Source organism: Diabrotica virgifera, chromosome 8 (assembly GCF_917563875.1).
Source record: "Diabrotica virgifera virgifera chromosome 8, PGI_DIABVI_V3a".
Classification (NCBI taxonomy): Eukaryota; Metazoa; Arthropoda; class Insecta; order Coleoptera; family Chrysomelidae; genus Diabrotica; species Diabrotica virgifera.
Window position 1 is genome coordinate 167,356,291 of NC_065450.1, and position 23,879 is coordinate 167,380,169.

Sequence of the window (23,879 nt, forward strand, 5' to 3'; positions counted from 1 at the left end):
TATTTCCAATGGTACATTGGTGAAAATTATCAAAACTGACTAGCATTTTGTTGTAATTATAATCTATTTCTGCTCGTTTTTGCAAGAATTGCGGGTAGTTTTGATAAAAGATGTTATGTTATATGCTAAAAGCTGTATTACATAGGATTAACTTTGACAGTCTGCTACAATGAGAACCCATCCTGCTGCAAATTCTTCTGAGAATCACATTTTTTGAGAATAATTGTTGAAACCTTGTATGGGTGTAATGTCCGCTTGTAGTGTAGTGTTAATATTTTTCTTTGGTAGTCTGGCAAACTACCACGCCACAAAAAAGCAGTTTCAGAACATTTTGGGAGTTCTGCAGGTATCCTTGCATGGTCAGGAACACGATTAATTTTCTAAAGATGTATTGCTTTTTTAATTTTTCTCGTTTTTTTGTAATCTGTTTTCCCAAAACCTCATTAGTTCTCATCTATCGTAAAATAGAAACTCTCAAACACAAGTGTTTGGGAATGGTAGAAAATGGGAAAAAAAGTTATGTTTTAATTAAGATTTAGATAACAAAAATTAATCTTCAACAAAATTGCATTTAATTGTTTACTTATTAAAAATGTACATAAACTTAACAAAAACGGGATTATTTAAACTCAACAATAAATTTCAGTGCTTATTTTTTATTGGACATCATTTAGTTAATGTCTGAGTCTAATCTTAATCTGTGGGCATTAATGATAACCACAATAAAAACATAATTAATTTGGAAAACATCAGCGTAATTTGGTGTGGCCATTTGCTTGATTTTTGCCTTCGATGATCCTAAAAAGCAAACAAAAATTATAGCACTTTCCCTACCATAACAAAAAAAATTATCTTATCTAATAACGGGCTAAGACGGCACGTCAAGCGGAAACGCAGTTTGTCCGGAACGATAACTCGATATAATAATAATAATAATAATAATAATAATAATGGAACAAATAATAATGGAACAAACCCACTTAGCAGACCACCGCTACCACGAATAAACTCTTGTAAGAGACTAGGTGTGCTGTTACAAATTGTGAACACTGAAGTCCTACCCAATTATGTCGTAGAAGCCCACACATTAGAGTATCTGCACATGCTAATCTACTGTGCAGCAACAGCAATTGCTAATGTAATGGGCATTAAGATCAGAACACGACGGGGTACTAATAACGAAAGGACTGGTAGCAGAATTGCACCCTGGGAAAAAAGACTGCTCGGAAAGATTGAATTGCTGCGTAGGGATATTGGTCGAGTCACAGAATATATACGAGGTGTAAGAAGTACAAGAGTCATCAGGAGAGCTGAAGAAATAATACGGAATACTGCAAGACACTCAAGATACGATCCAGAAAACAACACAGCCCAACAGTGCCTGGATACGTTAAAACAAAGACTCTCCGTTTATTCAGGACGAATAAGAAGGTACAAAGTGAGTAACAACCGAAAATCCGACAATGCCCTTTTTGAGACTGCTGAGAAGGCGTTCTATCGAAAACTCAATTCCACCGTAGAAAATCTCGATAAGTCTTATCCAAGCCAAGAAGAAATTCATGAGTTTTGGGGAAATCAACTTTCCACACCAGCTGCTCTTAACAACAATGCTGGATGGATCGAAGATACGGCACAGAACTGCCAACACTACACTACTACTCTCTACGAACCCTTCACCACTGAAGAAGTCTCAAATATCATCAAAGAGCTTCATAACTGGAAATCTCCTGGACCAGACGGAGTTCAAAACTTTTGGCTCAAGAAGTTTTGGAGTGCTCATGAATGCTTATCAACACTAATTAATTATGTTATTTCTAATCCGCAGGATATACCATCATTCCTAACTCAGGGAACCACTTATTTAATACCGAAGGATCAAAATAACACCCAAGATCCAGCAAAATACCGCCCAATTACTTGTCTTCCAACTTTGTATAAATTGGTCACATCCTATGTAGCCCGGCGTATCTACCAACACTGTGCGCTGAACAATATCATAGAGCCTCAACAGAAAGGATGCGCTAAGGGTTCCATGGGCTGCAAAGAACAACTTATCATCGACTCAGTCATTTCTAATCAAGCATATTCCAAAAAGAGGAACCTATTTACTGCTTTTATTGATTACAAGAAGGCCTTTGATTCAGTGCCGCATGAATGGCTTATAGATATAATGAGAATATATAAAGTCGATGATAATATAGTGACCTTTTTACAACATATAATGACAGAGTGGAAAACTAGAATTCACCTTCAAATACCTGGTGAAAGTAACATCGAAACTGAAAATATCGCAATCAGCCGGGGCCTGTTTCAAGGAGATTCGTTGAGTCCTCTGTGGTTCTGTCTAGCTATGAACCCACTATCTCAGCTATTGAACTCCACAGATGCAGGTTTTAGCATCAAAAATAACAACAATGTGGTGGCGAAGCTTAATCATTTATTGTACATGGATGATTTGAAATTAATGGCTTCCACTCGAAACCAACTCGACGAGATGCTAAAAACTGTAGAAACTTTTTCTAATGATATTAGTATGTACTTCGGACTAGACAAGTGCCGTATTTTAAATATAGTCAGAGGAAAAGTACAGCCCGGAGGATTCGATATGCAAAATGGCCAGAACATCGAGGCCATGGGTGAAAACGATATGTACAAATATCTTGGAGTAAAGCAAGCGCGGAAAATTGACCATAAACAAATGAAAACAGAGATAACTACTGAGTTTATACGAAGGGTAAAACAGCTGCTTCGCTCACACCTTAACAGTAGAAATTTGTTTAAGGCACTAAACACCTACGCATGTTCCGCGCTTAGCTACTCATTTGGTATTGTTAAGTGGACAAAAACAGATATAGAAGCTCTTCAGCGAAAAGTGCGAACACACCTCACAAAGGCACAAAAACACCATCCTAAGAGTGCAGTAGAAAGAACAACATTACCACGGAATCTAGGAGGAAGAGGACTTATGGATATAGGTGAGCAATTAGATAAACAAATTGCTAATTTAAGAACTTATTTTCAGATGCAGGCTGATACATCTACTCTACATCGCGCTATCTGCGCAGTAGATGACACAACACCGATCAAACTGAGGGAACCAGAAATGCGCATAAACCACCTTACTAAGGACGAAAAAGTGCGCGCCTGGATGGGTAAACCTCTGCACGGGCGACATCCCAATGAGGTCAGCCAAGACTATGTCGACAATATAGCGTCGAACTACTGGTTGACATCAGGAAAGATGTTCCCTGAAACGGAGGGTTCATTACTGGCCATTCAGGATCAGGTTATACCAACCAGAAATTACCTGAAATATATCATCAAAGACCCTCAGGTTCAAAACGACAGATGCCGATATGGATGTCAAGCCCAAGAAACCATCCAACATCTTACAGGGGGCTGCCAGGCATTTGCTGCAACTGAATACAAGGAACGGCATGATGCAGTAGCAAAAATCCTTCATCAAGAGATAGCTATCAAGCTGGGACTTCTCCAAACAGACCATCTCCCGTATTATCAATACGTCCCTGAGAGTATGCTTGAGGATGGCAACTACAAGCTATACTGGGACCGCACTGTGCTCACAGACCAAACAGTGGCACATAATAGACCAGATCTCGTACTAGTTAATAAATTAACAAGACAAACAACACTAATTGATGTGGCGATACCTAACAACAATAATCTACGTAGTAAATTTACTGAAAAGATCGCCAAATACAGAGATCTAGAAATTCAAATACGAAGGCAATGGAGAATGCAAAGTACCCAGACGATACCGATTATTATTTCTACTACTGGAGTCATTCCGAAGACCCTCCTCGAAAGCATAAAAAAGCTGGGTCTGAATGAACATCTTTATAAGACCATGCAGAAAGCTGTACTACTCGCGACGGCCAGATGCGTACGAAAATTTCTGGGAGATACACCTGCATTCCAAGTCACCTAGGGCTCGATAACACGGAAAGAGTCCCACCAGAGCTCAATCCTTTTGATACCGTAGGTATCTGGGATGAGTCAATTTTCCCCTTAGAGGGAGTGTGAGCCGTATGGCTAAATCTGAAATAATAATAATAACCTGTGGGAGTTTTATGTCAGTTCTTCTATCAGGCGCGGCCCCCTGCGAATGGGGGATTCTTTCTGGGTATTCGTAGCGCCAATACCCAGAGAGCAGCAGGAATACTTGCCGTGGAACAAAAACTGACACCTGGCAGTAGGTATAAAATGCACACCCATGAGAATGGAGACTAATAGTTTATGTTTAGGGCCGCTGCCTGGGGATCGCCAGGGCACGTCTGGAGCCGACGCTGGACGTGACAGCATGCGGGACGTCGGTGGCAGGGTGTTGAGGAGGCGGGCCCCTGTCACACAAACAGCTACAGCCCAACAACAAGAACAACAACCACAAGCGAGCCAAACAACAGCAAGAGCTCCACTCGCTGAAGGTGCTGCGCCGGAACATCAGCCGGCGCTCACTCAAGCGGGACGACCGAGGCAGCGCATGAAATGGACTGTGTCCATTAACGAAAGCATTTTGCGCTTCTATTATAAGGTGACAAACCTCGGTCAAGAAACGATCGGCTACAGACAACAGCTGTATGCCGAATTTTGCAGGGAGTACCCAGATATTCAAGTATCGGAGCAAAGAGTATCAGATCAATACCGGGTAATCGTAAGAAACAACCTTATCCCAGAGACTAGACGCAATACGATCAAAAGCGAAGTCGAACGGGAGATTAATAACCAAGAGCTAGTTTTAGATCAAGTCCCTAATGAAATCCTTGATGAGCAAATTCCTGAGATTCCCATACCAGAAACTCAACCTGACAATACACAGCAGGAAAACAACGAGTTGCGCGATAGTCTAGAGAACGAAATGGCTCGTGCCGTACAAGAGTTTAATGGAACAAATCCACTTAGCAGACCACCGCTACCACGAATAAACTCTTGTAAGAAACTAGGTGCCCTGTTACAAATTGTGAATACTGAAGTCCTACCCAATTATGTCGTAGAAGCCCACACATTGGAATATCTGCATATGCTAATCTACTGTGCAGCTACAGCAATTGCCAATGTAATGGGCGTTAAGATCAGAACACGACGGGGTACTAATAACGGAAGGACTGGTAACAGAATTGCACCCTGGGAAAAAAGACTTCTCGGAAAAATTGAATTACTGCGTAGGGATATTGGTCAAGTCACAGAATATATAAGAGGTGTTAAAAGTAGAAAAGTCATTAAAAGAGCTGAAGAAATAATGCGGAGCACTGCAAGACACTCGAGATACGATCCAGAAAATAACACAGCCCAACAGTGTCTGGATACATTAAAACAAAAACTCTCCGTCTATTCAGGACGATTAAGAAGGTATAAAGTTAGTAACAGCCGAAAATGTGACAATGCACTTTTTGAGAACTCTGAGAAGGCGTTCTACCGAAAACTCAATTCCACCGTAGAAAGTGTCGACAAGTCTTACCCAAGCCAAGAACAAATTCATGAGTTTTGGGGAAATCAACTTTCCACACCAGCTGCTTTTAACAACAATGCTGGCTGGATAGAAGATACGACGCACAACTGTCACCACTACGTCACTGCTAACTACGAACCATTCACGACTGAAGAAGTCTCAAATGTCATCAAAGAGCTTCATAACTGGAAATCTCCTGGACCAGACGGAGTTCAGAACTTCTGGCTTAAAAAGTTTTGGAGTATTCATGAGTGCTTATCAACATTAATTAATCATGTTATTTCTAATCCGCAGGAAATACCATCATTTCTAACTCAGGGAACTACTTATTTAATACCCAAGGATCAAAATAACACCCAAGATCCATCCAAGTACCGCCCAATTACTTGTCTTCCAACTTTGTATAAATTGGTCACATCCTGTGTAACCCGGCGTATCTACCAACACTGTGCTCTAAACAATATCATAGAGCCTCAACAGAAAGGATGCGCTAAGGGTTCCATGGGTTGCAAAGAACAGCTTATCATCGACTCAGTTATTTCTAACCAGGCATTCACTAAAAAAAGGAACCTTTTTACTGCTTTTATTGACTATAAAAAGGCCTTTGATTCAGTACCGCATGAATGGCTAATAGATATATTGAAAATATACAAAGTAGATGATAACATAGTGACCTTTTTAAGACATATAATGAAAGATTGGAAGACTAAAATTCACCTCCAAATACCTGGTGAAAACAATATCGAAACCGAAAATATCGCAATCAACCGGGGCCTATTTCAAGGAGACTCGTTGAGTCCATTGTGGTTCTGTTTAGCTTTGAACCCCCTTTCTCAGCTATTAAACTCCACTGACTCAGGTTTTAGCATTAAAAGCAATAATACTGTGGTAGCGAAGCTCAATCATCTGTTGTATATGGATGATTTGAAATTGATGGCTTCCACTCGAGAACACCTGGAAGAGATGCTAAAAACTGTAGAAACATTTTCTAATGATATTAGTATGCAGTTCGGTCTAGACAAGTGCCGTGTTTTGAATATAGTCAGAGGAAAGGTACAGCCCGGTGGATTCGATATGCAAAATGGCCAGAACATCGAGGCCATGGGCGACAACGATATGTACAAATATCTTGGAGTAAAGCAGGCGCGGAAAATTGACCATAAGCAAATGAAAACTGAGATAACTACTGAGTTTATAAGAAGGGTAAAACAGCTGCTTCGTTCACAGCTTAACAGTAAAAATTTGTTTAAGGCACTAAACACCTACGCTTGTTCCGCGCTTAGCTATTCATTTGGTATTGTTAAGTGGACAAAAACGGATATAGAAAATCTTCAGCGAAAAGTACGAACACACCTCACAAAGGCACATAAACACCACCCTAAAAGTGCAGTAGAACGAACGACATTACCCCGGTATTTAGGAGGAAGAGGACTTATGGATATAGGTGAGCAATTAGATAAACAAATTGCTAATTTAAGAACTTATTTTCAGATGCAGGTTGAGACATCTACTCTACATCGCGCTATCTGCGCAGTAGATGACAACACCGATCAAACTGAGGGAAGCAGAACTGCGCATAAACCACCTTACTAAGGACGAAAAAGTGCGCGCCTGGATGGGTAAACCTTTGCACGGGCGACATCCCAATGAGGTCAGCCAAGATTATGTCGACAATATAGCGTCGAACTACTGGTTGACATCAAGAAAGATGTTCCCTGAAACGGAGGGTTCATTACTGGCCATTCAGGATCAGGTTATACCAACCAGAAACTACCTGAAATATATCATCAAAGACCCTCAGGTTCAAAACGACAGATGCCGATATGGATGTCAAGCCCAAGAAACCATCCAGCATCTTACAGGGGGCTGCCAGGCATTTGCTGCAACTGAATACAAGGAACGGCATGACGCAGTGGGAAAAATCCTTCATCAAGAGATAGCTATCAAGTTGGGACTTCTCCAAACGGACCATCTCCCGTATTATCAATACGTCCCTGAGAGTATGCTTGAGGATGGCAACTACAAGCTATACTGGGACCGCACTGTGCTCACAGACCAAACAGTGGCACATAATAGACCAGATCTCGTACTAGTTAATAAATTAACAAGACAAACAACACTAATTGATGTGGCGATACCTAACAACAATAATCTACGTAGTAAATTCACTGAAAAGATCGCCAAGTACAGAGATCTAGAAATTCAAATACGAAGGCAATGGAGAATGCAAAGTACCCAGATGATACCTATTGTTATATCTACTACTGGAGTCATTCCGAAGAACCTCCTCGAAAGCATAAAAAGGCTGGGTCTAAATGAACATCTTTACAAGACCATGCAGAAAGCTGTACTACTCGCAACGGCCAGATGTGTACGAAAATTTTTGGGAGACACACCTGCATACCAAGTCACCTAGGGCTCGATAACACGGAAAGAGTCCCACCAGAGCTCAATCCTTTTGATACCGTAGGTATCTGGGATGAGTCAAATTTCCCCTTAGAGGGAGTGTGAGCCGTATGGCTAAATCTGGATAATAATAATAAGGATATAGAAAATCTTCAGCGAAAAGTACGAACACACCTCACAAAGGCACAAAAACACCACCCTAAAAGTGCAGTAGAACGAACGACATTACCCCGGTATTTAGGAGGAAGAGGACTTATGGATATAGGTGAGCAATTAGATAAACAGATTGCTAATTTAAGAACTTATTTTCAGATGCAGGCTGAGACATCTACTCTACACCGCGCAATTTGCGCAGTAGATGACACAACACCGGTCAAATTGAGGGAACCAGAAATGCGCATAAACCACCTTACTAAGGACGAAAAACTGCGCACCTGGATGGGTAAACCTCTGCACGGGCGACATCCCAATGAAGTTAGCCAAGACTATGTCGACAATATAGCGTCGAACTATTGGTTGACATCAGGAAAGATGTTCCCTGAAACGGAGGGTTCATTACTGGCCATTCAGGATCAGGTTATACCAACCAGAAATTACCTGAAATATATCGTCAAAGACCCTCAGGTTCAAAACGACAGATGCCGATATGGATGTCAAGCCCAAGAAACCATCCAACATATTACAGGGGGCTGCCAGGCATTTGCTGCAACTGAATACAAGGAACGGCATGACGCAGTGGGAAAAATCCTTCATCAAGAGATAGCTAACAAGCTGGGACTTCTCCAAACGGACCATCTCCCATATTATCAATACGTTCCTGAGAGTATGCTTGAGGATGGCAACTACAAGCTATACTGGGACCGCAGTGTGCTCACAGACCAAACAGTGGCACATAATAGACCAGATCTCGTACTAGTTAATAAATTAACAAGACAAACAACACTAATTGATGTGGCGATACCTAACAACAATAATTTACGTAGTAAATTTACTGAAAAGATCGCCAAGTATAGAGATCTGGAAATTCAAATACGGAGACAATGGAGAATGCAAAGTACGCAGACGATACCTATTGTTATGTCTACTACTGGAGTCATTCCGAAGACCCTCCTCGAAAGCATAAAAAAGCTGGGTCTCAATGAACATATTTATAAGACCATGCAGAAAGCTGTACTACTTGCGACGGCCAGAAGTGTAAGAAAATTTTTGGGAGATACACCTGCATTCCAAGTCACCTAGGGCTCGATAACACGGAAAGAGTCCCACCAGAGCTCAATCCTTTTGATACCGTAGGTATCTGGGATGAGTCAATTTTCCCCTCAGAGGGAGTGTGAGCCGTATGGCTAAATCTGGATAATAATAACAGCTGTATGCCGAATGACAACAGCTGTATGCCGAATTTTGCAGGACGTACCCAGATATTCAAGTATCGGAGCAAAGAGTATCAGATCAATACCGGGTAATCATAAGGAACAACCTTATCCCAGAGACTAGACGCAATTCGATCAAAAGCGAAGTCGAACGGGAGATTAATAACCAAGAACAAGTTTTAGATCAAGTCCCTAATGAAATCCTCGATGAGCAGACTCCTGAGATTCCCATGCCAGAAACTCAACCTGATAATACACAGCAGGAAAACAACGAGTTGCGCGATAGTCTAGCAAACGAAATGGCTCGTGCCGTACAAGAGTTTAATGGAACAAACCCACTTAGCAGACCACCGCTACCACGAATAAACTCTTGTAAGAAACTAGGTGCGCTGTTACAAATTGTGAACACTGAAGTCCTACCCAATTATGTCGTAGAAGCCCACACATTAAAGTATCTGCACATGCTAATCTACTGTGCAGCAACAGCAATTGCTAATGAAATGGGCGTTAAGATCAGAACACGACGGGTTACTAATAACGAAAGAACTGGTAACAGAATTGCACCCTGGGAAAAAAGACTGCTCGGAAAGATCGAATTATTACGTAAGGATATTGGTATAGTCACAGAATACATACGAGGTGTAACAAGTAGAAAAGTCATCAGAAGAGCTGAAGATATAATGCTGACTACCGCAAGACACTCAAGATATGATCCAGAAAACAACACAGCCCATCAGTGTCTGGACACATTAAAACAAAAGCTCTCCGTTTATTCAGGACGACTAAGGAGGTACAAAGTTAGTAACAACCGCAAAAGCGACAATGCTCTTTTTGAAAATTCTGAAAAGGCGTTCTATCGAAAACTCAATTCCACTGTAGAACGTGTCGATAAGACTTACCCAAGCCAAGAAGAAATTCATGAGTTTTGGGGAAGTCAACTTTCCACGCCAGCTGCTCTTAACAACAATGCTGAATGGATAGAAGAAACGACACAAAACTGCCAACACTACATTACCACCCTTTACGAACCCTTCACTACTGAAGAAGTCTCAAATACCATCAAAGAGCTTCACAACTGGAAATCTCCTGGACCAGACGGAGTTCAAAACTTTTGGCTCAAGAAGTTTTGGAGTGTTCATGAATGCTTATCAGCACTAATTAATCATGTTATTTTTAATCCGCAGGATATACCATCATTCCTAACTCAGGGAACCACTTATTTAATTCCGAAGGATCAAAATAACACCCAAGATCCAGCCAAATACCGCCCAATTACTTGTCTTCCAACTTTGTACAAATTGGTCACATCCTGTGTAGCCCGGCGTATCTACCAACACTGTGCTCTGAACAATATCATAGAGCCTCAACAGAAAGGATGCGCTAAGGGTTCCATGGGTTGCAAAGAACAACTCATCATCGACTCAGTCATTTCTAACCAGGCATATTCCAAAAAGAGGAATCTTTTTGCTGCCTTCATTGATTACAAGAAGGCCTTTGATTCAGTGCCGCATGAATGGCTTATAGATATATTGAGAATATATAAAGTCGATGATAACATAGTGACCTTTTTAGAGCATATAATTACGGAGTGGAAGACTAGAATTCACCTTCAAATACCTGGTGAAAATAACATCGAAACTGAAAATATCGCAATAAGCCGGGGCCTGTTTCAAGGAGATTCGTTGAGTCCACTGTGGTTCTGTCTAGCTATGAACCCATTATCTCAGCTATTGAACTCCACAGACGTAGGTTTTAGCATCAAAAATAACAACAATGTGGTGGTGAAGCTTAATCATTTATTGTATATGGATGATTTGAAATTAATGGCTTCCACTCGAAACCAACTCGATGAGATGCTAAAAACTGTAGAAACTTTTTCTAATGATATTAGCATGCACTTCGGACTAGAAAAGTGCCGTATTTTAAATATAGTCAGAGGAAAAGTACAGCCCGGAGGATTCGATATGCAAAATGGCCAGAACATCGAGGCCATGGGTGAAAACGATATGTATAAATATCTTGGAGTAAAGCAAGCGCGGAGAATTGACCATAAACAAATGAAAACAGAGATAACTACTGAGTTTATACGAAGAGTAAAACAGCTGCTTCGCTCACACCTTAATAGTAGAAATTTGTTTAAGGCACTAAACACCTACGCATGTTCCGCGCTTAGCTATTCATTTGGCATTGTTAAGTGGACAAAAACGGACATAGAAAATCTTCAGCGAAAAGTGAGAACTCACCTCACAAAGGCACAAAAACACCATCCAAAAAGTGCAGTAGAAAGAACGACATTACCACGGAATTTAGGAGGAAGAGGACTTATGGATATAGGTGAGCAATTAGACAAACAAATTGCTAATTTAAGATCTTATTTTCAGATGCAGGCTGAAACATCTACTCTACAGCGCGCTATCTGCGCAGTAGATGACACAACACCGATAAAACTGAGGGAAGCAGAACTTCGCATAAACCACCTTACTAAGGACGAAAAAGTGCGCGCCTGGATGGGTAAACCTCTGCACGGGCGACATCCCAATGAGGTCAGCCAAGATTATGTCGACAATATAGCGTCGAACTACTGGTTGACATCAGGAAAGATGTTCCCTGAAACCGAGGGTTCATTACTGGCCATTCAGGATCAGGTTATACCAACCAGAAATTACCTGAAATATATCATCAAAGACCCTCATGTTCAAAACGACAGATGCAGATATGGATGTTAAGCCCAAGAAACCATCCAACATCTTACAGGGGGCTGCCAGGCATTTGCTGCAACTGAGTATAAGGAACGGCATGACGCAGTGGGAAAAATCCTTCATCAGGAGATAGCTATCAAGCTGGGACTTCTCCAAACCGACCATCTCCCATATTATCAATATGTCCCTGAGAGTATGCTTGAGGATGGCAACTACAAGCTATACTGGGACCGCACTGTGCTCACAGACCAAACAGTGGCGCATAATAGACCAGATCTCGTATTAGTCAATAAATTAACAAGACAAACAACCCTCATTGATGTGGCGATTCCTAACAACAATAATCTACGTACTAAATTTACTGAAAAGATCGCCAAGTACAGAGATCTGGAAATTCAAATACGGAGACAATGGAGAATGCAAAGTACCCAGACGATACCGATTATTATGTCTACTACTGGAGTCATTCCGAAGACCCTCCTCGAAAGCATAAAAAAGCTGGGTCTTAATGAACATCTTTTATAAGACCATGCAGAAAGCAGTACTACTCGCAACGGCCAGATGTGTACGAAAATTTTTGGGAGATACACCTGCATACCAAGTCACCTAGGGCTCGATAACACGGAAAGAGTCCCACCAGAGCTCAATCCTTTTGATACCGTAGGTATCTGGGATGAGTCAATTTTCCCCTTAGAGGGAGTGTGAGCCGTATGGCTAAATCTGATAATAATAATGACTTTATTGCTTTTTTTTCAAAAAAAATACAAACTAGACAAACAGTAATAATTATAATAAAGCAAAAGGCGACGTTCGCTCTTAGATGGTGTTCCTAGAAACACCAGCTAAGAAGCGCTCTTCCACGTAACCGCATATCCTCGTAATATAATATAGAGAATAAATAATTTTACTATTTTCTACAACCGTGTTAAAATAGTTATTTATGAAACAGTTCGTGAAGTATGCTTTTTGCGAACGCACTCGATATTTAGAGCACGAGCGACAACGGAGCGAGTGCTATACATTGCGTAAGTTCGCAAATAGTTATTTATGAAACAGTTCGTGAAGTATGCTTTTTGCGAACGCACGCGATATTTAGAGCACGAGCGGCAACGGAGCGAATGCTATACATCGCGTAAGTTCGCAAATAGTTATTTATGAAACAGTTCGTGAAGTATGCTTTTTGCGAACGCACGCGATTTTTAGAGTACGAGCGACAACGGAGCGAGTGCTATAAATCAAAAGCGCCAAAGTGCTATCAAAAAAGAACCAAGCGCCATTCCATGCTACAAAAAAGAGAAAAACTATTTTTTTATATAAAACAAGTATCTAAACTCAATCTTTCGCCTAAAAAAATTGAGAAACTTAAAAAATGATGAAATGTCGATTTTTAAAACTGTTAAGAGGATCGGTACGTATTTTCGGCTGCAATGCTATTCAAATGGGGATTCATTTTTTTCGAATCCTGAGAAAACTAATAAGTATTTTTGAAAAATGTAAACGCAGAATGAAAGATCACGTTATTAGCGAGGGCCGAAAGTCCCTGAGAACTTCTATAATGTTTATTTTAATAAGTTACAGGGGTGAAAAACTAAGAGAAAATTTAGTGTGATTTTTAATTTCAAATATATCATTCAAAATAACCTATTTATTTATTCTAAGGGACTTTCGGCCCTCGGTAATAATTTAGTCTTTCATTCTGCTTTTAAATTTTTCAAAAATATTAATTGGTCTTTTCAGGATTCGAAAAAAATAAACACAATGCCGTGGTAATATTTTCCAAATCTATCCTTGTCTTAAAACGCACTCAGCCGAATATAATATTGTCAGCATATATTGTCAGTCAGACGCTGACAATCAGTGACAATTTTAAATATTTGACATTGCATCGGGAATATGTTGAGTTATTGATTAAATATTATTGATATATAATGTATTTGATAAATAATTGATTTAAGACGTGAACTTAATAAAAAGTTATTTATTGTGTATTATTTGTGGAAGATCCAAGCATAAAATACATCAGGATAATATATTCTGTGATCCAAGTATTTTGTTGTTAAAGATGTTCAAAATTGTAAGCGTTCCATAACAATATATTATTAAAAAATCACTTTAACACTTTTTCTCTTTTTTCGATTGAGTATTAGTCTTTGTTGTACAAATAAATTATTACAATCACTGAATACATAGTTAGTGAAAAAATTATCACATTTATTAACTGAATTAATAATTTGCAATTATAAAAATAACAGTTACCAAAGAACATTCAAAACCCATCTCTTTAAATTAATGATGACATTTTCAAGTAGAATGACATTCCAGTAATGTTAACATATCCATACCAGTGTGAATTTTACTACACGTAATTTGCCGTGTAAAGACAGAAAAAGTAGGGATACACGTAAAATATTTGCGAATTGTGTACCCATAGCCTTAAGTTTTTGATCATAATTTACTCAAAACTGCAAAATGGCTGTTGGTACCTTTTAGATAAGCGCTATCCATATTATACTCCTTTAGATTGACGTTAATAAAACTGTGGCTATCTTCTATCTTCACGTCTATTTACTTTTTTACGTTTCCCGCGAATGATCAGAGTTCAAATCTCTGTTAGTGATTTTTTTGTTTTTTTTAATCCTTAACTTTTTATCGTTTATTATTTTAAATATATTAATGGTTAAAGAATCAATTAAATTAAACATAAATAAGTATCCAAAATAAGATCAATGGGAAAAGACCCAATAGTATACCGTTTATATCATACACATTTACTTTATATTTAACATAACCTGTAATTTTTAAATCGAATATTTCTTATTGCTACACAAGATAATGTTAATAGATAATAATGAGTAAACATAAATAGACCTGGATCCCGCGTACCAAAAAAAGTTGAATAATAGCAAGCTGAAAATTTGTTAACAGCTTAACGGTGTCTACTCGGACAAACTTTGATGTATGGGAATACAGGAACAAGGGAAGTTTTAATTATGGAACAGGTTAAAAATTTGAATCGTCACACTACGAAAACGTTCCATGTATTTTGTCGGACAGAACTTCCAATTGATTTGTTACCATTTCATTAAACTCTCATGTAAAAAATCAGACTGTTGTTTATCACCAACTGAGCATTTTAATGAGTGGAACACGAAGAACATGTCAAATGGCAGGAATCGTGTTGGTTAGTAATAGCAGTCTTTTTGCATAAGAGTTTAATGAAACGGTAACAAAACAATTGGAAGTTCTGTCCGATAAAATACATAGGGCGTTTTCGTAATCTGACGTTCCAAATTTTTAAACTGTTTCACAATTAAAACTTCCCCTGCGCCAGTGTTCCTGTACATCAAACTTTGTCCGACTTGACACCGTTAAGCTATTAACAAATTTTAAGATTGCTATTAATCGACTTTTTTTGGTACACGTCATCCAGGCCTAAAAATGATAATGATCAAAATTGATATATAATATCAAAATGATATTGTCATTTGTTTTTTAAATCCATATCTATATAATAAAAATAAATTAGAAGGAGAGGGAGTAAAAATTAAAAGGAATGAGACAAAATTGGAGAAACTCGAAAAAAGTGGAGGTAGTCAAACAAAATTAGAAGGAGTTAGAAAAACCTGGAGGGTATCAAAAAAAAAATTGGAGGTTGCCAGAAAAAAATGGTCGGAGTCAGAAAAAAATGGAGAGAGTCAGAAAAAATTTTAAGGAGATACGATAAAATAGGAGAAAGTCAGAAAAAATTGAGTGCAATGACTGTACTGATTGTATACCCCGTCACATGGCACAGTACAGAAATACACACATATCGCCTGGTGAGAACAATAGTGGCGAAACTTCAAAATGAACATTTAGAGATAATCTTATTTGAAGTTTTGATGAAACTTGTAACGTTACAAACGCCAAATCTTTGATATTTTATTTTAAATAATTATTTTACTTTATTTTCTTTAATATTTCATTAACAATTATTTTTTTCTATTCCTTTTAACTTGCTTTTTCGTTAAAAACTAGTTTGGCGCCCGTTCTATAATAGGCAACCCTATTTACATTGTATCATCTCTTGTGTTCCATGTTCGTTATTTCAAATTTCGGTCCACGGTTCGTTGTCATGTGGTTTTAATGACAGTGACAGTCCTCGTATTTCATTCTCAAAATGGTGGGGGAAATGTCATAAAAGGCAAAGAAGCTTCAAAATTAAATCATTTTTATTCCGAATCAAATCTTCCTCTTGGGGTGAGTTTTACATAAAGTCTTTTAATAATTTCTTACAGTCATTATATTCCATCCATACCTAGCATCTTATATCATTTTTTCTAATATTTTTTTATATCTAACCTCCAATGTCAGAACATGGTGTTCTGATATTTTAGTTTTAAATATATTATCTTTTTAATTTATGTGTATGCACATTTAGTAATGAAATTTTAACTATTCTCCTCATCTAAATTTCATTTAATTTTTTCTTGTCATCTGCTACTCTTTCTGACGATTAGAATGGCAGAGGGCACACATTGGTTTTTCTTCTTGATTGTTGATATGTGTTTTACTGTTACAGTTTTTGGGAATAAGATAACCGTTCTCCCTCCGGGAGTTTCAACAACCCTCAAATCGCCGGCGATAGAACAACGAGGACCATGTCATCAGGACTGCAACCACATTACCAAGACTGAAACGACCAACATCCGTAGGCCTGGTGGAATACAACACCTACAACCCCAGAGCCCGTTGCAGAACCAGCAGCAGTACCATTCAACGTCAATAAGTTACCATCAGCTACCAAAAGCCATAAGTATAATCCAGAATTGTTAGTTTTTGGCAAGAATTTGAATATGTTTGTTAATGCAATTTACTAAGTCATATTTTTATTATATTTTTATGAGCAATAAATATGATTAGTTAAAAATAATGTTTTGTTTGCTACCATTCTAAATTTTCAGAGTTCATATCTAAGGTTAGGACAAAACGAACACACACCTGAGTGACTGAGCTAAGCTAAGGGTGTAACGATGGCTATCTTAGATGATTGAGGTAATATTTTCGAATATTATTTCAATTAGCTGGGGTAGTCCATCGCTTTTTCGTTTCAAACTGCTAAATAGTATAACTGACTAATAGGTAATCATTTTGCAAAATTTTTCTAATAATATGCTTTCTAGGTATTTAAACCAATTAGTAGAAGTAATTTTATTTGAAGAAAAGATAAACATTGTATTTATTTTAGATTTTTTTTGCGTTACGTCATTATTGAATTATTGAGGATGTTTAATTGGATGTTTCGTCACTATATTTTGCTACTACTACTCTACAACAGTTTGGTTTTTGCATCAAATAACATATTTTATTGTACAAACCAAAAACTTATTCACAAAATTAAATTAAAGTACAATAGAAGTACATAGGAAAATAACAAAATAAGATCTTAAGTAATAATTATTAACATTATCTCTGTTAACAAGAAACCGATAAACATGATAAAAAATGAAAAGTAAGCAGAAGAACTATGAATAGTAAAATAAAATTCATTGTTTCACTTATGTTTCATATTTCAAGATAATGAAGAACTGATTGTGGGCGGAAGGAATTGATTTATTTTGTAAGAGACTTTTCAAGTCATCAAACGGGCAGACTGCAATTGCGCGCAGCGGTCAGGGTTCTCAACAGGGTGTCTAAGCCAATGGTGCAATTGCGCGCACGTCTTTAAAAAGGTATGCTGTGATTGCGCGCAAAGTCGTAAATTATAGTAAACGGAAGTTTTATTTACTTCTTATTCGTTTTGAACGGAAATTTTGCTAATTTTAAAAAATTAAGATAATAACAAGTGAATACTACATTGAAATATTTGTGATAAAAAAAACTAAATAGTGTTTCTTGTATAATTAATATTTATTGTATTAAATAATGTACATATGTAGACATTATTAAATACTGTATGTCTCTTTAAAGTTAAATATTTATTTTATTTGTGATACAAAAATAACCAATGTAATGTAAATGTATTAGGTGTAGGTACTTGAATGAATGAATAAAATAACATAGGTATGTCTATGAAATATTTATTAGACGAGGAAACCCTATTATAATATTGATTAATTAATTAAAAAATTAATATATTATATATATTATATATTATACAGTACAATTTTCAAAGGAGGAAGACCTAACCCTTCGGTTCAAACCTAACTTTCGGGTATTAGAGTGTAGAGCGCGCAATCACAATATACCGTTTTGTTTACCTGCCTTAATCCTTCCGTTGCGCGCAATCACAGCAACCCTCTTAAAGGTAAATTTCAGTACCCCAGGAGGTATTTGACCGCTGCGCGCAATCACAACCCGCCCCATCAAACTTCTTTTTAGAAATGGATATTGGTTCTCGATAGAGTAAAACCAAAGAATACTAATCCAAAGTGCATAGTCGCTTTCTTGATTTTCTATTTCAAGAAAGATCAAGACAAGTAAGACCGATTGAAACTGAGTTTCTGTGTAAGAAGTTGTTTAAAAAACACACACAAATAAAAAAGACCACACAGACAACAGTACACATTCGCCACTATTCTATTGCACATTGCACTACTATTTTTAAAGATAATAGTTCAATGTTCAAATACGTGGAAGCACGGCGTAATTGGAGATTCTCCTGTGTTGATATAAAGTTTCGTTACGTTCCCAAAGAAGACAATTTATTTAAGAACTGGCATTTCGTCGTTAATGCATTAAAATATTTGACACATTCACAATACAATAAAGACATGTAGGCGCCCGCATGTAAGGAAATTAAATAATTGATAATTGTTCGCCGATATTGCACACAAAAGAGGGCATATTTAGATGTCGGTTGATGGATTTAACTCAAAAACGTTGATTTTTGGCTTTCGCCAGTATTGTTCTCACTAGGCGATATTATCTAATACAAAAATAAAAAATTCGGGAAACGAACTAAAACTCCGTTCGGATTTCTGAGTGAGGACTATTTCAGCGGAAACATCATTACAGGTTATAAAAATCAGGATAGAGTGGATTGGGGTCAGTAAAAATATTTGTTTTTATTAATTTGATGGCTTTGGTAGGGACCAATTAGCCAGACAATTTTTTCTTAAACTATAATAATTTTTATCCTTTCTCACGACTACAATGTTCAAAATATTAGTAAGGTAAAATTAATGTATGTGCTAATTTTTCTTTTGTTTCCTTTATTATTTAATTTTTAGTTATCTTTTTATATGTATAAATTGGGTTGTTTTTAACTTCTTATTATTCTCTTTTACTATTTTTTTTTGTTTTTTTTTTATTTTCTTTTTTTTTTTGTTTCTTTATTTTATTTTTTTGTGATATTTTTTTTTATTTTTTCGGTGCACACGTACAAAATATAACTAGTTGCAGAATTGCTAACAAAGATGTGGTTAGTAATTTACAATTTCATTTTGCACCTCTTGATGTGATTATATAAGGAATAAAATATATAGTCCTGTCGCCAGGGGGGATACAACGGCCTCGTTAATTCAGATGGACTTACCCAAGTTTTTTTTATGTATTTTGACCCATAGAACACGAATTTTTTGGGTAACAGTTGATCCGGATGTCGATAAGATTGTTATAGACCAAGAACTTGAGGAATCAAATAACAGCGATTTTTGGCAAAACAAAACAATATTTTGTATTTTTTGGGTCATTTTAAGCAAAAAATATTTCTACAAGTTTTTTAGTAGGATGCACAGTTTTCGAGATAAACGCGGTTGAACTTTCAAAAAATCGAAAAACTGCAATTTTTAAACCCGAATAACTTTTGATTAAAAAATAAAATAGCAATTCTGCTTAGCGCCTTTGAAAGTTCAAGTCAAATTATGTCGGTTTTGATTATTTGCATTGCTAAAAATTTATTGTGTTATTGTTAAACAAAGCTACAAACCACTAGTGCGTGAGTGATGTTTCTATGACTTCTCATTTAAAATCGACCGAGTAGGTAGAATAGGTACTAGTGCAATCAAGACTATTTCTACGTTACATGCGTTAAAACGCATGTAAAAGCACGGGAAACCCTACGTGTTTATAGCTTTGTTAAACAATAAAAAAATAAATTTTTACCAATGCAAATAATCAAAACCGATATAATTTGACTTAAACTTTCAAATGCGGTAAGCAGACTTGCTATTTTATTTTTTAATCAAAAGTTATTCGGGTTCAAAAATTGCAATTTTTCGATTTTTTTAAAGTTCAACCGCGTTTATCTCGAAAACTGTGCATCCTACGAAAAAACTTGTAGAAATATTTTTTACTTAAAATGGCCCAAAAAATACAAAATATTGTTTTGTTTTGCCAAAAATCGCTGTTATTTGATTCCTCAAGTTCTTGGTCTATAACAATCTTATCGACATCCGGATCAACTGTTACCCAAAAAATTCGTGTTCTACGGGTCAAAATACATAAAAAAAACTTGAGTAAGTCCATCTGAATTAACGAGGCCGTTGTACCCCCCCTGGCGGCAGGACTAATATTGTTATTCGTATTGCAAATTATACTGCATTGTAGTAAAAATATTATTAAATATTAATGATATTTAATAATAAATTAAGTAAACTTACAATGAAGTAATGGAAAATAAAAAATCTACCCACCCGTTTGTTTGACTAGTAGTATGGATGGGTGTACCATCTCCTGTCCTTACACTTCTTTGTATTATCATTGAGTTTGGAGCGGTTTTCAAATCGTAGGCCATACCTACACTTTTTGCTAATTCTATAAACATTGTAGTTCCTGTAAAAGTAGTTCCATATTCAGATGTTCTGTAATCCCATGGAAAAGTATGATGGTAATTGTGCCAACCTTCACCAGCTGTTAGAAAGGACACAAGTGGGTTTTCTGATGGCAAAATATTTCTGAAAATGTTAAAATTATCATATTTATAATTTTCATATAATAGAATAGAATATAATAGAATAGAATAGAATAGAATAGAATAGAATACAATAGAATAGAATAGAATAGAATAGAATAGAATAGAATAGAATAGAATAGAATAGAATAGAATAGAATAGAATAGAATAGAATAGAATAGAATAGAATAGAATAGAATAGAATAGAATAGAATAGAATAGAATAGAATAGAATAGAATAGAATAGAATATAAAAAAATAGAATAGAATAGAATAGAATAGAATAGAATAGAATAGAATAGAATAGAATAGAATAGAATAGAATAGAATAGAATAGAATAGAATAGAATAGAATAGAATAGAATAGAATAGAATAGAATAGAATAGAATAGAATAGAATAGAATAGAATAGAATAGAATAGAATAGAATAGAATAGAATAGAATAGAATAGAATAGAATAGAATAGAATAGAATAGAATAGAATAGAATAGAATAGAATAGAATAGAATAGAATAGAATAGAATAGAATAGAATAGAATTTATTTGGTCAATATACAAAATTTGTTTTGTTTTTATCAAGTCGAAAGAATAGTGATAAATATTACATACTACATATATACATTATAAAATTTTAGTAAATAAATATTATAACAAATCGATATTTAATAATAACAATTTAAGAATTGACAAACACACTAAGTAAAAATGTAAATAAAAACTTGAAATAAGATAAAAACATGATATATTATCATAATAGGTAAAAACTCTGGCCAAACTAGCACTATTGTTTAAAAGCTGTACTTAGGTACTCTGTCTTTGAATAAAAACAATTTTTTAAAAAGTGTGATCTTATTTTAAGCGGAGAACATATCTAAGTGACCACGATCGCGATCGCTTTCACGATGGCGATGGCGATCTCGGTTTCTGCAGAAAGCGAACGCATCAGAGCGATAGAGACCTGCGATTTCATTAGTGTGAATCAGCGGTGCTCAAAGTGTCGATCGCGATCGACCGGTCGATCGCCAAAGTTTTTGAAGTCGATTGCGATTTACTGAAAAAAAAATACAAATGGGAAAAGACGGGGACTGTGCTGACTCACCACACTTGCTAACTCTTATGTCAATAAATTGAAATTATTGATTTATCAAAGGAAGAGAAAGGAGTGAAACAACATTCCATCGTTGAAAAAACGGTACCGCTCATTTGAATTAGCTCTCATATTATGAGATGGAGCTGCAAGCAGTTCGTAGCGACTTTGAAAAAAGCTTCGCCGATTTTAAAAAACTGACAGATATTGTAACATTCATGTCTAATCCATTTTCTTGTGAAGACGTGGAAACAATTGCCACTGAAATATCCGTTACTTTCAATATGGAGATCATTTCCGTCCAAAATGAGGTACTGAAAATAAAAGTCCAGAGCGACCGATACGAAATTTTGGTCTTTCATATCTCCTGACAAATATCCCTCTTTGAGGCAAGTAGCTCTTCAGCTCACAGCCTTGTTTGGACCAACGTACTTGTGTGAGTGTTTCACAAATGAAGGTGGTGAAATTAAAGTATCGTAAGCGGCTAACTGACGAACATCTCTCATCATGCTTGCTTTTGAAAAACTTGTGGATGATATGCAGTGCCATGCGCATCAACATGAAAATAAAATTAATATGAAAAATATTGCTGTAATTACAACTCTATGTAGTTATAGCTTTTTATCAAATAGAAATGTGCAATAAAGATTGTTATTTTCAAAATTGCTTTTTTTCCTAGCCGTCGATCGCTGGACGCTTGCAGTTTATGCGGTAAATACCTCGCAGTACAAGTCTGAGCACCACTGGTGCAAATAATACAGTTGAAAATATTGTGTATAAAATGTGCGATTTACAAGAATAAGAAGCACTGTTTGTTGCAGTATTGTTGGACGAAAAAATGCAATTTAAAGGCATGTAACCTTCATTATTCGAAATTAATGCGGATAAAGAAAGAAATTTAATGAAAGGTATGCGTGGGCGTTCTATTTTTTCAATTTACAAATGAAGACATTTATGCAGTTTATTTTGCAGAAAAAGAAGGAATGTTTGGGTAGGTACATGACATTAACCTGAGGTACAAGCAATAAGGAGAATTTCATATATTGTTCCCAGAACTTCGCAGATATGTATATAGATCGTTTCTATACATAGTTTAGAATGAATTTAGAAAGTCTTGATGAAACATTTATTTTGGTGGGGAAGCAAAGTATGCTAAATGTGCAGTCACTCGAGCGTTATAGGGACCTATTGGGTTGTGAAGAGTAGGTCCTAAAACCAAAAAAAGTTAAGTAAGGTTTTCCATTTTAGTGGGGGCTTGCCATTTTTTAATTTAATTTTCCATTTCCCACAATCGTTTTTTCCGATTATAACGCCATCTCTCCATAATTCGAAAAAATGTTTCGAATAAAAGTTACTTCCTTTTACGTAAGGAATCCAAATCTGCAATAAAAAATGGGGGCTCCTATTTAAGATTTTAAAGTAACCCCCCACCCCACCTCCGTGGGGGGTCGTGTTTGGTACCATTCGATAGATTTATCAAAAATACTGAATAAGTGTATTTTACAGTTTTTTGATCTGACGTTCATTTCGCGAAATACCGCGGGACTTGCCCTTTTTCAAATGAACCATTAGTTAGTGATACGAGGAGTTCCAACACATTTTCTGTGAGATTTGTGAAGATTTTTATGGATAGTCCATCAATACTATAGAATGATTTGTTTTTGATACTATTGATCGTTTGGATCAGTTCAGATTTTCAGATTTACCGAATGTCTTATAAAGAATGAATTCGAAACCATTCCTAAATTAGGGAGATAGGAAATGGGATCTTGTTGCGTCAAAATAGTATATGTTATAGTTTTACTCACATTAACGAAGTAATCGTTTATATTTTCACGGTTTGAAAGGGCAAATGCTTGAGCTGCTTAAGTTTTATTTCGAAGATCTTTCGAAGACTAAGTTTCTTTTGCAAAACTTTTAGAGCTTCCCAGACGATTTTGATAAGTAGTAGGCTTTTTTATCTGATTTGATGAATT

General features: G+C 36.5%; 1 protein-coding gene across 4 annotated transcripts in view; it reads right to left on the reverse strand.

Annotated features, from left to right (window-relative positions):
* Window positions 1-549: 549 nt before the first annotated feature.
* The window catches only part of LOC126889553 (stearoyl-CoA desaturase 5-like), a 185,778-nt gene continuing 162,448 nt past the window's right edge, over window positions 550-23,879 (reverse strand). For all 4 annotated transcript variants that reach the window (XM_050657928.1, XM_050657927.1, XM_050657930.1 and 1 more), the window contains exons 6-7: window positions 20,558-20,818; window positions 550-798 (exon numbers count right to left, since the gene is read on the reverse strand). In XM_050657928.1, coding sequence (XP_050513885.1) covers window positions 750-798; window positions 20,558-20,818 — 310 coding nt within the window. In that variant the 3' untranslated portion in view covers window positions 550-749. The remainder of the gene's footprint in view (window positions 799-20,557; window positions 20,819-23,879) is intronic.